The 14,441-nt window shown below is 50.3% G+C and overlaps 1 protein-coding gene across 1 annotated transcript in view; it reads right to left on the bottom strand.

The window, feature by feature from the left end:
• Positions 1–9,982: 9,982 nt before the first annotated feature.
• The window catches only part of MCMBP (minichromosome maintenance complex binding protein), a 44,408-nt gene continuing 39,949 nt past the window's right edge, over positions 9,983–14,441 (bottom strand). The window contains exons 14-16 of the mRNA XM_088466425.1: positions 13,935–14,099; positions 13,654–13,742; positions 9,983–12,630 (exon numbers count right to left, since the gene is read on the bottom strand). Coding sequence (XP_088322551.1) covers positions 12,504–12,630; positions 13,654–13,742; positions 13,935–14,099 — 381 coding nt within the window. The 3' untranslated portion in view covers positions 9,983–12,503. The remainder of the gene's footprint in view (positions 12,631–13,653; positions 13,743–13,934; positions 14,100–14,441) is intronic.

Below are 14,441 nucleotides of genomic sequence, written 5' to 3' on the forward strand. Positions count from 1 at the left end.
AGGTGAGAGACTGGGAGGCCAGCTAGGAGAAGGTTACAGTAGTCCAATCTGGAGATGACCAGTGAGTGGATGAGGGTTTTAGTGGCATCCTGGGTGAGGAAGGGTCTAATCCTGGAGATATTTTTTTAGGTGGAAACGGCAGGACTGCAAGAGGTGCTGAATGTGTGGTTTAAAGGAGAGGGAGGAATCTAGGATAACTCCAAGACAGTGAATTTTGGGGCTAGAGGAGATAGTTGTGCCATCAATAGATGAAATTGTGGGAAGTGATGTAGTGGGAGAGGGTGGGAAGATGATCAGCTCAGTCTTAGACATGTTAAGTTTAAGAAAGCGCTGGGACATCCATGAAGAGACAGCAGAGAGACAGTTGGAGATACAGGCAAGGAGCGAGGGGGAGAGCTCAGGGGTGGAAAGGTAAATTTAAGAATCAGCATAGAGATGATATTGGAGGTCAAAGGAGTTTGAGTTCACCTAAAGAGGACGTATATAGGGAGAAAAGGAGAGGTCCTTGGGGGAAGTCCTACTGTTAGTGGAAGCGGGGTGGAAGAGGAGTCATGAGAGGACACAGAAAAGGAACGATCAGAGAGGTAGGAGGAAAGCCAGGAGAGGGCAGTGCCACGTAAACCGAGAGAGTAAAGTTTGCAGGAGGAGAGGGTGGGCTACAGCAGGGGTCAGGGAACTTTTTTACCTTTTACCCCAAAATATATTTAGATATTCCGATGTTACCCCCTTGATTTGAAAGGAAGGAAATCATATAGTAGTGCCCCCATATAATGCCCCTGTAGTACCGCTTGTACAAAAAACCCCAAAAAAAACACTTACCTTAATCCCCGCTCCTGCATCCGCCGCCATCCTGTCTGCCCGGCTGCTCCTCGGAACTATGGGAGAGATGTCATGACGTCTCTCCCATAGTGCACATGGGGAGAGGCGGAAAGCTGGAGTTCAGAAAAGAACTCCATCCTCTGGCTAACTCGGCGTTGCAGGGAAGGAGCCGGGCGCCCGCTGGTAATAACATCTCAGCAGGCGTCCGGCTTACAGCCTCCCAGCGGCACAGCCGGGCATCTATATTATAGAATGATTCATATGCATGCCCGGCTGTCCGTCCATTACCCCCAGGAATTTCATTTTTACCCCATGTGGGAGAGGGTGGTCTACAGTATCAAATGCAGCAGACAGGTCAAAGAGAATGAGCAGGGAGTAGTGGCCCTTGGATTTGGCAGCAGGGAGGTCATTGGCGACTTTCGTGAGGGCAGTTTCAGTGGAGTGGAGAGAACGGAAGCCAGACTGAAAAGTGTCAAGGATGTGGGAGGAAAGAAAGTTTGTAAGGCGGTTGTAGACAATACGCTCAAGGAGCTTGGAAGCAAAAGGGAGAAGAGAGATGGGTTGATAATTGGAAAGTATGTTAGGATCAAGAGGAGGTTTTTTTTTAAGAATGGGGGAGACAAGAGCATGTTTGAATGCAGAAGGGACAGTGCCAGATGATAGGGAGAGATTAAGGAGGTGAGCCAGATGGAGACAGGTAGGAGAGGAGACGGGAAGGGATAGGGTCAAGAGGGGAGGTGGAAGGAGGGGAGGACCGGATGAGGGCCATGAATTCCTCTCCAGAAGCAGGGGAGAAGGATGTCAGAGGTGGTGAGAAAGAAGGGGAGGGCTGGTCAGGGAAAGGAGGGGCAGGGTCTGATGGGATATGATGTCCTCACGTATGGAGTCAATTTTAGATGTAAAGTAGGTGGCAAAGCCAAGGACAGAGCGAGGAGGGGAGGCGAGGAGGACAAGAGCAGAGGAGGTAGTTGAAAGTGGCAAAGAGACGCCAGGGGTTTGAGGACTGGGAGGAGATGAGGTTCTTGAAATATGTTTGTTTGGAGAGGGACAGGGCAGCACTGTAGGAAGAGAGAATAAATGTGAATCGGAGGAAGTCAGCCTTAGAGCGCGATTTTCTCCACTGACGCTCGGCAATTCTTGAACACTTTTGCAGGTATCTGGTGCATTTGGAATGCCAGGGTTGTAGTGTGGATCTGCGAGGGTGAGTAGTTATTGCCAGAGCCATAGAGTCAAGAGTAGAAGTAAGGGAGGAATTGTACAGGGAAGTGGCTTGTTCAGGACAGGAGAGAGAAATGATAGGGGAGAGAAGAGGGTCCAGCAGGGAGGAAAAAGCAACAGTGTCAATAGCCCCAATGTTACGCTTAGTAATGGTAGCCTTAGCAGGTAAAAGAGGGGAAGGAGAGAGGGATAGGTTAAAAGAGAGAAGGTGATGGTCAGAGAGGGGGGATGGGCAATTGGAGTAATCAGAAATATCACAACGGTGAGTAAAGACCAGGTGAAGTGAGTGCCCACTCACATGGGACGGTGATGAGGTCCATTGGGCGAGACCAAATGAAGAGGTGAGGGTAAGGAGATTAGCTGCAGAAGATTCTGTGGGAATGTCAATAGGAATATTAAAATCACCTAGGATAATGGAGGGAAGATCTGAGGAGAGAAAGTGAGGGAGCCAGGAAGCGAAGTTGTCAAGGAATTTGGAGGGAGAGCCAGGGTGATAAAGCCGGAATATGTGACCGTACATATTCCTTCAGCAATTCAGAATATATGCATGCTTAGGTCTTTCATTATTATTTTCATTGCAATTAAGAGTACATAGAAATGATTCAGGATATATATTAGTTGTAAGTTGCGGAGGACGTCACGTGTCGAATGAAGCAACAGTTATTATTGGTTAATATTGTATAATCTAAAAGGTATAGGTGTTATTACAGAAATAGGTATAAATTAGAATTGATGAAACCATTTCTTCTCCAGCAAGACAGAATAATGGGTTAGTTGAGTATGAACAGACTAGGAGATAGTAGGTCCCAGATCCGTATAAACAAGGAGGGAGCTAATCGGGATAGCCTTGGCCTATAAGCGGTCACCAGTATTTTGAGAACATAGAAAGGAGATTATAGGTTTTGTTATGATTAAAACAAATCAGAGAAATGTTTAGTGCGCATGAATAACAAGAGATATGGTAAGAACTTACCTTTGTTATCTCTGTTTCTACGAAGTCCATAGGGTCCACAGGGTTGACCTTGGGGTATAGGTTGGGAACCAAATCCGGGCACCACGCAGTTAAAGTTTTTAGCTCCCAGGATGCACTGGGTCCACTCTCCCTATAACCCCACCCCCAAGCCAGAGGCACCTCAGTTTGTAAGTAGCCAAAGGCCGGAGGAGGAGAGAAAAAGAGAGAGAAAACTGGAACACTCAATAACCATACTCACCGAAATGGGAGACGGAAAACCGGTGACCAGCCACACAGCCCATATGAAGCCAGGTGCGTCAGGGCGGGCGCCCTGTGGACCCTATGGACTTCGTAGAAACAGAGATAACAAAGGTAAGTTCTTACCATATCTCTTGTTTTCTACTTCAGGGTCCATAGGGGGTCCACAGGGTTGACCTTGGGGATGTCCCAAAGCAGTTCAACCAAGGGTGGGGACGCTCCTGTGCTGAGAGGAGAATCCGTCGCCAAAAAGGAAGCATCCTGAGAGGCAAAGGAAACCAATGCCTAGAACCTTAAAAAGGTGTGGACAGAAGACCACGTGGCCACCTAGTAAGGCAAAACAGCCGAGGCGCCACAGCGAGCCGCACACGAGGGTCACATGGCCCGAGAAAAAACAAGCATCAACAACAGGAAGGCCTACCCATGGGTAGGCCCCTGAGGAAGACCTATGAGGCCATCCAGCCAACATTTGGTTATAGGCCGGCCATCCTTTCCTGTGAAAACCAGAAATCTCAGACCACCAATAAGGAGTCCGATTTCCGTAAGGAACCTGAACGGATCACATAAATCCAAAGAGGCCAGACCACAGTCAATGAGGCCACACCAGCCGAGAGGACTGGGGACAGAATGGCCGTACCATAAGTTCCAGAATAATATGGAACCTGAAAACCACTAAGAAGAAACACAGGGCGAGAGCAACTCCCACCCTGACATGATGCCCTCCAGAAGAGGGAGCCACATGAGAACGCTCCCAATTCAGACACTCTCCTGGTTGATATAAACACCCTGAGAGAAAGAGAGATCCTAAGCAATAGACCATGTAATGGCTATCACAACCAGCGGTTCCATTGACTGTCCCCGGAGGTAACGAAGAACCACTACTTACTCCCAAGGAGTCCCTAGGGAGGACAAATGGAGGCATAATCAAGAAAACACTCCAAAGGATGAACTGGATACCAGAGTGGAGCAATTCCATATCTTAACCATACTGACAGTGTAGAGATCCGCACTGTCAGGAAGACCAGGCCAAGTGTGAAACCCAAGCCAGCCGGAAGGAATGCCAGAATATCTGGAAATCCTGGACACCGGAGGATTGTATCGACAGGTACAATACCATAAGATTTATGGCTGCCACAGTTTGTGGTAGGTCCCAGCAAAAGCTGATCCATGTGCTCTAATCATTCCAACGATGACAAAGCCAGGGAAGCCGTAAGACCACTGTAAGGACACAGTCAAAGACAAACGACCCAGGTCCAAGGCAAAACCAAGGACCCTGAGACAACAGGTCCGGGCAGTGAAGCATCAGGGATGGAGTATCGATGTAGAGACTCCGAAGATCCAAGTACCCCTGACATCTGGGGCAATCAGGAGCCACCAGCAGGAAAGCATCTCCGTCTCGATTGAAAACACTTCCAAAGACCTCGAGGAAGAAGGGAGACCGGAGAACACAGGTACACAAAGTGGAAGGACCACTTCACCGACAAAGAGTCGCTGAAGGTTGCTTCAGAATCCCCAGAGCTGAACTGTAACACCATAGTGTGATAAAGTCAGAAGGCCATGAGGGTCACCTCAGGGGGGCCCCCCCTGCTCACCAGGAGATGAAACATCTCTTGGGGAAGAGACTAGTCCCCGGGATGCACGTCGTGACGGCTGAGGACTCCCGCTTCCCAATGGAGAGCTCCTGAAATGAACGCTGCCGAGATGGTCGGGAGGAGACCCTCGGACTATGTCCGAATATGTGACATACCTGTCATTGCCACCCAACGAACAGTGTTGCTAAAAAGGAAGCCACTGTCCTGACCCTGTCGGACTGAACCTTTTCAGGTTCACCGGGAAACAAGAGTTATGCCAGAGTAAGTTAATTGACAGGGTGGAATCGACAGACGTCCAACTGCACTGAAAAGGATTCGATCCAGACACTGTCCATAGCAAAGAAAACCCTGGACGAGATGGCCATAGCCACCCGGACAGGGACCGACTTGCCTCCGGAGAGATCATCATCGTTTGAACAGTTATCCGACAGAAAAAACTCATTCCATCTGGAGATGAGCCAATTATGGAAAGGCCTGGAATGGAACTGAGCCCATTCCACCATGCATCCCAGAGTGTAAAGACATCTGTCGACTGCGCAGACAACCATGTACTCCTAATGGAAGAGAGGAGATTCCGTCTTACGCCAGAAGAATTCTCAGATTCTGAGAATCCAGCAGGGATCCTAGATGAAGAATACCCAGAGAGGGATGCAGGGAGGACTTTTTCCCCGTTGATTAAACGTCTGCACCCTGAAGAAGCCACAGTCATCCTGACCTGGCCGTAAAGTACCCCGGTGATCCCGCTAAGAGCAGGAGGCCGTCCAGGTACAGGAGCATTGGGATATACTGAACAGAAGAACTGTCAGAAAATCCAAAACGCTGGTAAACCCCTGTGGGGCTGAGGACAGTCCCAACAGGTAGAGCCCGAAAAATTGTAAGTGTTGCTGTGATACAGCAAACCTCAGCCCATGCTGAGGAAAGGTCTCTGTAAGTACCCGTAGGCACGCGTCCTGTATATCCAGTGATACCATAAAGTCCCCAGGTTCCAAACATCGTATGATGGAGCATAGGGATTTCCACCTGAGCCCAGGTAGCTTTAGGAACTGGTTCAGGGAATTGAGACAGAGAATAGGCCAAAGAGGCCCATTCAGCCACCGCACCAGAAAGAAAACAGAACAACCAGTTCCTCACTGAGATAGTGGGGATGGCCTAATTAGCTCCGCTTACCGCAACAACTGCATAGCTTTCTGGATCTGTAAGGCCCTTGTAAAGAGGGCGTACCCTCCTACCCACGTAGCCGCGGCAACTTGACACTAATACCTGGCGAACTGAGAAAATCGGTATCTCCCAGTTGTAGGCCTGTCCCGTCAGACTGAAGAGATATCCGTAGGTTCAGAAGCAGGATCGGCTGGCAGTCCAGGCCTGCTCGGTACTGGATATGTCGGCCCTTGTAGATGCCGACAGTCTACGAAGAAACAGACCTTTAGGCTGACCCAGAGGACAAAAAAGACTTAACAGACTTAGTCTGAGGCCTTGTAGTGGGCATAGCTGAAAGCGGTAAACTTGTCGTTAGTAATACTGCCAATGTTACTACAATCTTGTCAAGGTCAGGACCAAACAATATCAACCCTAAAGATGGTATCTGCACCTCTGCATTCCCAGAGCGCAGCCATAGGGTATTACGGAGGATACAGTCGCAGCCGGAACTCTGAAAGTTAGGAGACTGGTATCCAATATAGGCATTTCCACCTATGACAACAGCATATATTACGTGAGCGACCAAATACATTTGAACCCCCGACGTGTTGGAGGGGAGAAAAACGTTACAAATGCATCAACCCAATATGCAATAGTATTAACCAACCATGCTATAGCCATGGTAGGATGGGTAACAACTCCTGAAAGCAAGTATACTGATTTCAGGCAGAGTTACCACCTACGGATCCGAAGAATCCGACCACGCAGGAATGGGAGGCGTAGTAACGTCTGTAATCAGACGAGTAACACGCCCATCCCCCCCAGGAGGGGCTCGTGATGACCCTCAGGGAATTTGGGACAGGAGGCCAAACACTGTTGTAACACCTCCTATCTGGCAACAGCCAGAGTCCCGCTATGCGATCCACCCGCTAGTCAGCAACAGGGAACCCGAAGGCACGCAATACTGAGGGTGTATGATACAGGTGCAGGTCAACATTCACTCTAACCAGAATGGACCTGCTACCAGCCCTAAAGCAGGGATAATAATACCTGAAATAGGCTTCCCCCCGTGTAAGAGGGAAAGAGCCCCGAACAGTACCCAGTTCACGGCAGAACCAACTGGGAAGTAACCACAGGGCGTCAACCACGCCAATTAGCGTTTCGTAGAAAACGACATCCACCCAGGGTGGCTGTTGTGGTAATCCCTGCAAGGGGAATGACAGACTATTGTGGCACCAGGGGGAATTCATATACTGCGAAAAACCCCTGCAGGGAGCGGTAGTCTGTGTCACAGGGGAAGAGTGCAAGAAGCTGCGAGATACCCTGAGATGAAAAGGGCAGTATGGTGAAGTAACCCCAAGTGAGGTACAACAATGGGGCCCGCCCGGCGATCCGCAATTGAGAGGATCCCGAGAAAACAAACCGCCCAAGGGGGTCGTGAAAGAGGCCGGCACCCGATGACGCCACATACAGAACCCTTTATGAGTCAAATCCTCCGCACTAACACCTGCAGCACATGACTTGCAGGATAGTAAAAATGGGTGCAGTATAACGCTCCATCTCCTGGTCAGACATATCTGACCAATCTTGGCGGAAATATTAAGCAGCACTATACTGGTCCTGACTGATGCCAAAAATTAGCTGCAGGGACCCATTTTCAGCGTATGCAACACACAGTTCCATCTAAAATATGGCAACGTGCAGCACGCAACAGTATGTGACAAACCACACAAATATTAACAAGTATATAAATGTGAGGTCTCAGAACCACCCTAAGTACAGCTGTATTATATACACTGACAGGTGAGAGAATAAAGTACAGTCAGCACTAGCATAAGTCACATACAATGCAGATATACACATATATACATAAACATGTCATAAAATATACTGCACTATTACACTGCATTCAACTGCCCAGATTCAGTGTCTGGGAAGGCTACAGCGCTGTGTACACTGACCTGATGGTGAGGTACGCAGGGGGACTGGACTCACTGCCATCTCCAGAGATTTCTGCTGCACCACAGAGATAAAATGGCCGCTGGAGACCTCAGAAGAAGCGTGGCCCGCGGAGGAAGCAGCTCAGCGACGCCAGACTATGGATACTGAAAGGCGCGCTGAGCTGAGGGGAGGAGCCGCTGTAACAGGGAAGGCTGCCTCCCCTGGCCGGCTATTAACCCCCGGGACGCCGGCTCCCTGCACCGATCGTTAAGTCCCTGGTGGTCTAGTGGACACAAGGGGTATGGGGGGCCCGCCGCCACTGCCGGCGCCTCCGGTCTGTCCCCTGAGACCGGAGGCACAGGACTGCATTTGAAATGCGCGGATCACCGCAAGCGGTGATCCGCGACCTTACCTGCTCCCCGTGGATCCGGCAGCAGTCCTGGGCGCCCACAGAGTCCGGCTAGTACAGACTCTGGGGTCCCGCTGAGATCCCCAGATCTGTACTGGCGTCTCAGCGCCAGCGGGGTGACGGAGCGACAGCTTAGACGTCCTATGGACAGTCCGACGCTGCCGCTCTGAAGAATCCAAAGTCCATGGAAAAAACTTTGTCCCTAAAAAAATAAAATAAGCTTAGGGGCTGCTAATCAGCTCCCCCTGCGCTAACGGTGACCCGACTCCGGCCGGGCACCAACTTAAACTGAGGTGCCTCTGGCTTGGGGGTGGGGTTATAGGGAGAGTGGACCCAGTGCATCCTGGGAGCTAAAAGCTTTAACTGCGTGGTGCCCGGATTTGGTTCCCAACCTATACCCCAAGGTCAACCCTGTGGACCCCCTATGGACCCTGAAGTAGAAATTGACTTAATTAATATTCGCCATTTTAGAATATGTCAGTAGCAGAGAGGGAAAAAAAGTATAAAACATTGATCAAATAGGGGTCGGTCAGTCGGGTTGAGCAGGAGAGAACGTAGGTGGAGAGAGTCCCGGGGCGCTGGGCTGTAAGTATAACCAGGGCTGGCTGTCACCTTGGAAGTCTATGTTAGGCATTGCAAATTATCATTGTGTCACTGTTACTGAACTAATGTTTTCTTATGTTATAAGTCTGCTTTGTCACTAATACAGAGGTGCATGTAGAAATGATTTGCTTTTTAAGTAAAACATTGTCATTTATTTTAGAGTTGGTATTGGTCTGAATTATTCCATTTCTTCTTATAATAAGTAAGGTTTATAAATAAAATCCAAAACACCTCGCGCTATCACAGGGGGACGGTAAATGACAGCTACTCTGAGGTTCACTGGTTGGAAAAGGTGTATAGCATGAACCTCAAATGTGGGGAATGTGAGGGATGGTTCAGAGGGTATTAGCTGGTAGGAATAATTGGTGGATAGAAGGACCCCAACACCACCACCATGGTGACCCCCAGGGTGGGGGGGTGTGGGAGAAGGTGAGGCCCCCAGAGGATAGAGCAGCAGGAGAAGTGGTGTCAGAGGGTGATATCCAAGTTTCAGTGATGGCTAGGAGATTCAGGGAGTTGGAGATGAAAAGGTCATGAGCGGGGACCAGTTTATTACAGACTGACCTGGCATTCCAGAGGGTACAGGATAGAGAGATAGCGTTTGTGGGGGAGATGTGATTAAGATTATCCGGGTTGCTGTAACGTGGAGGTGAGATAAATTTGGGGGACCGATATGAATAGAGTTTAGTGATGGTGCGGGCACCTGAGCTAGAAGGGAAACCTGTAGGAGGTGGGTAGGGAGAGAGATGTGGATGGCATTGGGGTGAAGTGACAGGGAGAGGAGTGTAGGAGGAGGGTTTGGTGGTAGGGTAGTAGGACAGAGGGGGGGTAGAACAGGATGAAAGTGGAGTAATGGGAGAGGAGGGGAGAGTAGGTAGACAGAGGAGGAGGAAGAGATAAGGAATAAAGGTGGAAGCAGGGGGCAGAACAGAGGATTAAGTAGAGACTGAGTGAAGGAGGGAGTTGAAGAAAACCTTGTCATGGTGTTTATAAGTAACAAGAGGAATGACATTTGGAAATGTAAATGAGATATGAATGCAAGAAATTTGTAGGAGTGCAGGTGAAAGAACAGTGATTTATTATTTATTACCAGTTATTTATATAGCGCACACATATTCCGCAGCGCTGTACAGAGAATATTTGGCCATTCACATCAGTCCCTGCCCCAGTGGAGCTTACACTCTATATTCCCCACTACATGGTCACACACATACACACTAGGGGTAATTTTTGTTAGGAGCCAATTAACCTACCAGTATATTTTTGGAGTGTGGGAGGAAACCGGAGTACCCGGAAGAAACCCATGCAAGCGCAGGGAGAATATACAAACTCCACACAGTTAGGGCCGTGGTAGGAATTGAACCCACGACCTCAGTGCTGTGAGGCAGTAACGCTAACCATTACACCATCTGAAAATATGTATGCAGATTAACAAGTTTGTTATAGGGAGGATTATAAGTGGGGATGTAATGTCTGCAGAATGTGAATAATAATGTAGAATGTAAGCAGATAGAGGATGTGAGGCTGGGCAGGAGAGCGAAGATAAAGGACAGTGGGTCTCATTCAGACCCGCTCGCGAGCGCAGGACGCTCGCAAGCGGGTCGATGTTACCCCGATGCGCACGCGCACGACGGAGGGAGCTCCTTCGTGCGCATGCGCGAGACCCGGACAGCGAAAGCCAAGCTGTCGCTCCGGGTCTCGCACCAAAGGGGGCGTGCTGTCAATGGTGACTGGGAACGCCTACCGTCTGGGTCCGGCCCCAATGACATGACTAGTGATGTCAGTGGGAGTGATTTTGGCTCTGATAGAGCCAAAATCACTCCAGGGCTTGCGGCCACAAGACCCTACCGCAGGGTCTCGTCGCTAACCCACAGCTATGTGAGCGTCCAAAAGGCCGCTCCACATTTAAATAGGACGGCCCTGATTCAGGGCCAGTGATTCCAAGTGGAAAGATGTAAACTGACATGGGGACAAGTACGATAAGCAATGAGATGTATGTGAGAATCAGAAGGCCGGCAATATTAATAGCAATAGAAGTGTTCTTGCTGTGACTGCACAGGGAGTCCAGTTGTCACCTGAATCTTTAGACCGTTGAGGTTTGTTTGATGGAACTTAGAGTTTCCTCCTTCTGTTTATCTTCGGAATGACGCAGGTCTAACGCTACAGTTTTGCACTTAAAAAAGACTGCGCTCTCCAGCCTAAATACTGACACTTATACAAAGATGCAGGAAAGTGTGGACACTAATTAAGGAAGACCCCCAATTGGCCATCCAAAGAAAGCTAGCAATAAAGATGGCTTAAGTCAACAAGGAACACATACCAAGGATCTAAGGCTAGAAGCAAATCAAGCATTCACTTAGACTGAGAGAATCCTTATAACAATGTAAGAATAAGCTAGTTACCTATAAGTATACTTAATAAAGCTGGCACAGGAGGTGCCCTATATATAAAGGGAGCGTGCGGCGAGCCTACACAGAGAGGGAGCGTGCGGCGAGCCTACACAGAGAGGGAGCGTGCGGCGAGCCTACACAGAGAGGGAGCGTGCGGCGAGCCTACACAGAGAGGGAGCGTGCGGCGAGCCTACACAGAGAGGGAGCGTGCGGCGAGCCTACACAGAGAGGGAGCGTGCGGCGAGCCTACACAGAGAGGGAGCGTGCGGCGAGCCTACACAGAGAGGGAGCGTGCGGCGAGCCTACACAGAGAGGGAGCGTGCGGCGAGCCTACACAGAGAGGGAGCGTGCGGCGAGCCTACACAGAGAGGGAGCGTGCGGCGAGCCTACACAGAGAGGGAGCGTGCGGCGAGCCTACACAGAGAGGGAGCGTGCGGCGAGCCTACACAGAGAGGGAGCGTGCGGCGAGCCTACACAGAGAGGGAGCGTGCGGCGAGCCTACACAGAGAGGGAGCGTGCGGCGAGCCTACACAGAGAGGGAGCGTGCGGCGAACCTACACAGAGAGGGAGTGTGCGGTGAACCTTTCTGTTCCGCACCAGACACTCCCCCCACCCTCAATGGCCCCCACTGCCACAGACAGCCAGGTCAGCTATCCTGCCCATGTCCTGAACTAGAGGAGCAGTAAGTATAGTGGGGAGGGGGACAGAGACACGGGGCGGCTGTGCTGTAGTGACCCAGCGTACGACGGGTCCATTTTCCTTGTTGGAATCGAACATAGACATCAACTAACATCCATAATTCCCTCACGGATCGCAACAGACATACCTCATAAACATCTTTAAGTTTAATAACAATTTATGACACAATAGCACCTCAGAGCGCAGATACCATATCCTACTATTTCCAATCAATAAAGGAAGGTGGCGATACCTTCCCGGTGCTCAGCTGCTAGAGGTACTACTCAATAGCGCGAAACCCACAATTACCTGTACATATTTAGGAAAGAGACCACATGCGAGAACAATCCTGTAATATAAGGACTGTTCCTGAATAGTATGGCAGCAGGTAAGTATTCCGGTGACGCCAACGCTGGGGCCACACCGGACCCGAGGAGCCTGGACAGAAGCTCCTGTCCCAGCAAAGCTAGAGAGAGAGAACGGCAGAGAGGATCCATCTCCGCAGATTATAGTTCATTCCCGTTCAGATATTTCTGGTCCTGGAGGCGGCTTTTTCTCTGCATTTCCAGCTGCTTGGCGCGGAGCCATCCGTCCCTAGACAGCGTCGTCTCACCGGCGCTCAGTGACAGTAACCTGGAAGACGGCGTTTCACAGCGTAACCATCAGGGAATTCTGACTATAGAACATGTCATCACAATGTAGCTGGTCCCTGATTATTATATTATACACAATTAGTACTCGATGCCGGGCACGAGAGCTATAATCTACAGATGTGTCGCTATAGACTATGGCTTCAGTCGCACCAACCAGCCCCTCGCGTTGCGCCAGGTTCTGAGCGATTCATCCACGTAGAGCATCTTATTCGCAAACACAAAACTGAGCGAGAAAACTACTTTGCTAGATTACACGGAACAATTCCATGTGCAATATTTGTACATCTGATGAAACTTGTGCTCCGATGCGAGTGATCGCGGCTTTTCTCACGCCAACTTCCATTGTGCCTCATTTACTTCGTTCTATGTGTATAAAACCAATTACTGCGCGGTTAATGTCCCAGCCCAGCGTCTCTAGTGCAGACAGCGGATTTTCCCTGCGCCTTTGATGCATATAAGACGCAACAGCTAAATAAAATTACCGTACGCTGCTCGTCTCAGCTGCGCCGTACGGTGTATAGGCCCTAGGGCCGCGCCGTACGGTGTATAGGCACTAGGAGTATGAGGACGCAGCTGTAGGTTTCTGTATATATCACTGTATATAATACCATCAGCAGATGCGAGAACTTCGCAGCGAGAAGGAGACCCTGCAGAACGCTGGATAATACAATACGGTCGCTGTGCCTTATTGTAACCTATAACGCGGAACAGGCGGATTCTCATCGCGTCACTGCAATGGGCCCGAGACAGCAATTACTCTACGTTAGTTGTGCCGCCATCGCCCCCACTGGTCACACTGACCCATCGCTATGCCGAGGTCCTGAGACTGTGAAACTGTCGCCGTTGTATCACAATTGCGCTATTGGGCCTCTGTACATAGGACGGGGAAAACGCGCGCGAATATGTCGTCATTTTACTACACTCCGGAATTCTCAGGGATTTCAGTGACAAATCTTCGTATTGGCGAATGTTACTTATAGCGCTGTAATAAGAGCGGACTCACCGAGCTACAACCAGCAGCCGATGCAGATCGTCAGCGCTCATACTCTGCGGGTCACCCTTCCGCATGTCCACAAAGTCTTCTTCCACGGCCTGGAGGAGAGAGACCTCGTTAGCAGATCTTCCGTACATACACCCACCGCAAACCACCAACCTCCGCTTAATACAGAATTACCCAGCACCCGGGCACCGCGGGACAGAGATACCCAGCTGCGCCATCTGGGGACACTTTACACCGAGCTGGGATATCGCGTCAGGCGGTGCCTCTTCATGGCGCCTCATTACCTTGGTAATCTCCTCAGAGATGGCGTAGTCCGTAAGTCGCAGAACGCTCAGGTATGTGCGGAACCGGTTGAGCTGAGACGGCAGCGCGGCGGAGAGCAGAGCATCCGTGTACTGCTGCAGATCCGGGGGGGTCATCTGTGGCTTCAGGTGAACCTGACAATCAGACTGAGAGAGAGCAGAAAGTGCAGCTTAAATCCTCTGCGCTCCACACTCAGAGACCAGATCCTGAGCAAGCCCTAGTGCAGAACCTTCTATTAGAGGATATAACCTGTAGGCAATATATCTGGGACCCCCTGGGAGAGAGGCGTAATACAGCCGGGAACATGGGGCGCTCAGACCAAGCCGATGTGCCCAGACCCCAGCCCCAGCGTCTCACATGCTAAGAGCTTATGGGAGAACAGCTGGAGTTTATGCTACACACCAGGAGCGGACGCCCCATTAGACGGATGCTCCAGGGGTGACAGGAGAGCAGGGAACAGACCTCATGGGGATTAGATGATCTCTTAC

The sequence above is a fragment of the Taudactylus pleione genome, unplaced genomic scaffold (assembly GCF_031769625.1).
Source record: "Taudactylus pleione unplaced genomic scaffold, aTauple2 ptg003137l, whole genome shotgun sequence".
NCBI lineage: Eukaryota > Metazoa > Chordata > Amphibia > Anura > Myobatrachidae > Taudactylus > Taudactylus pleione.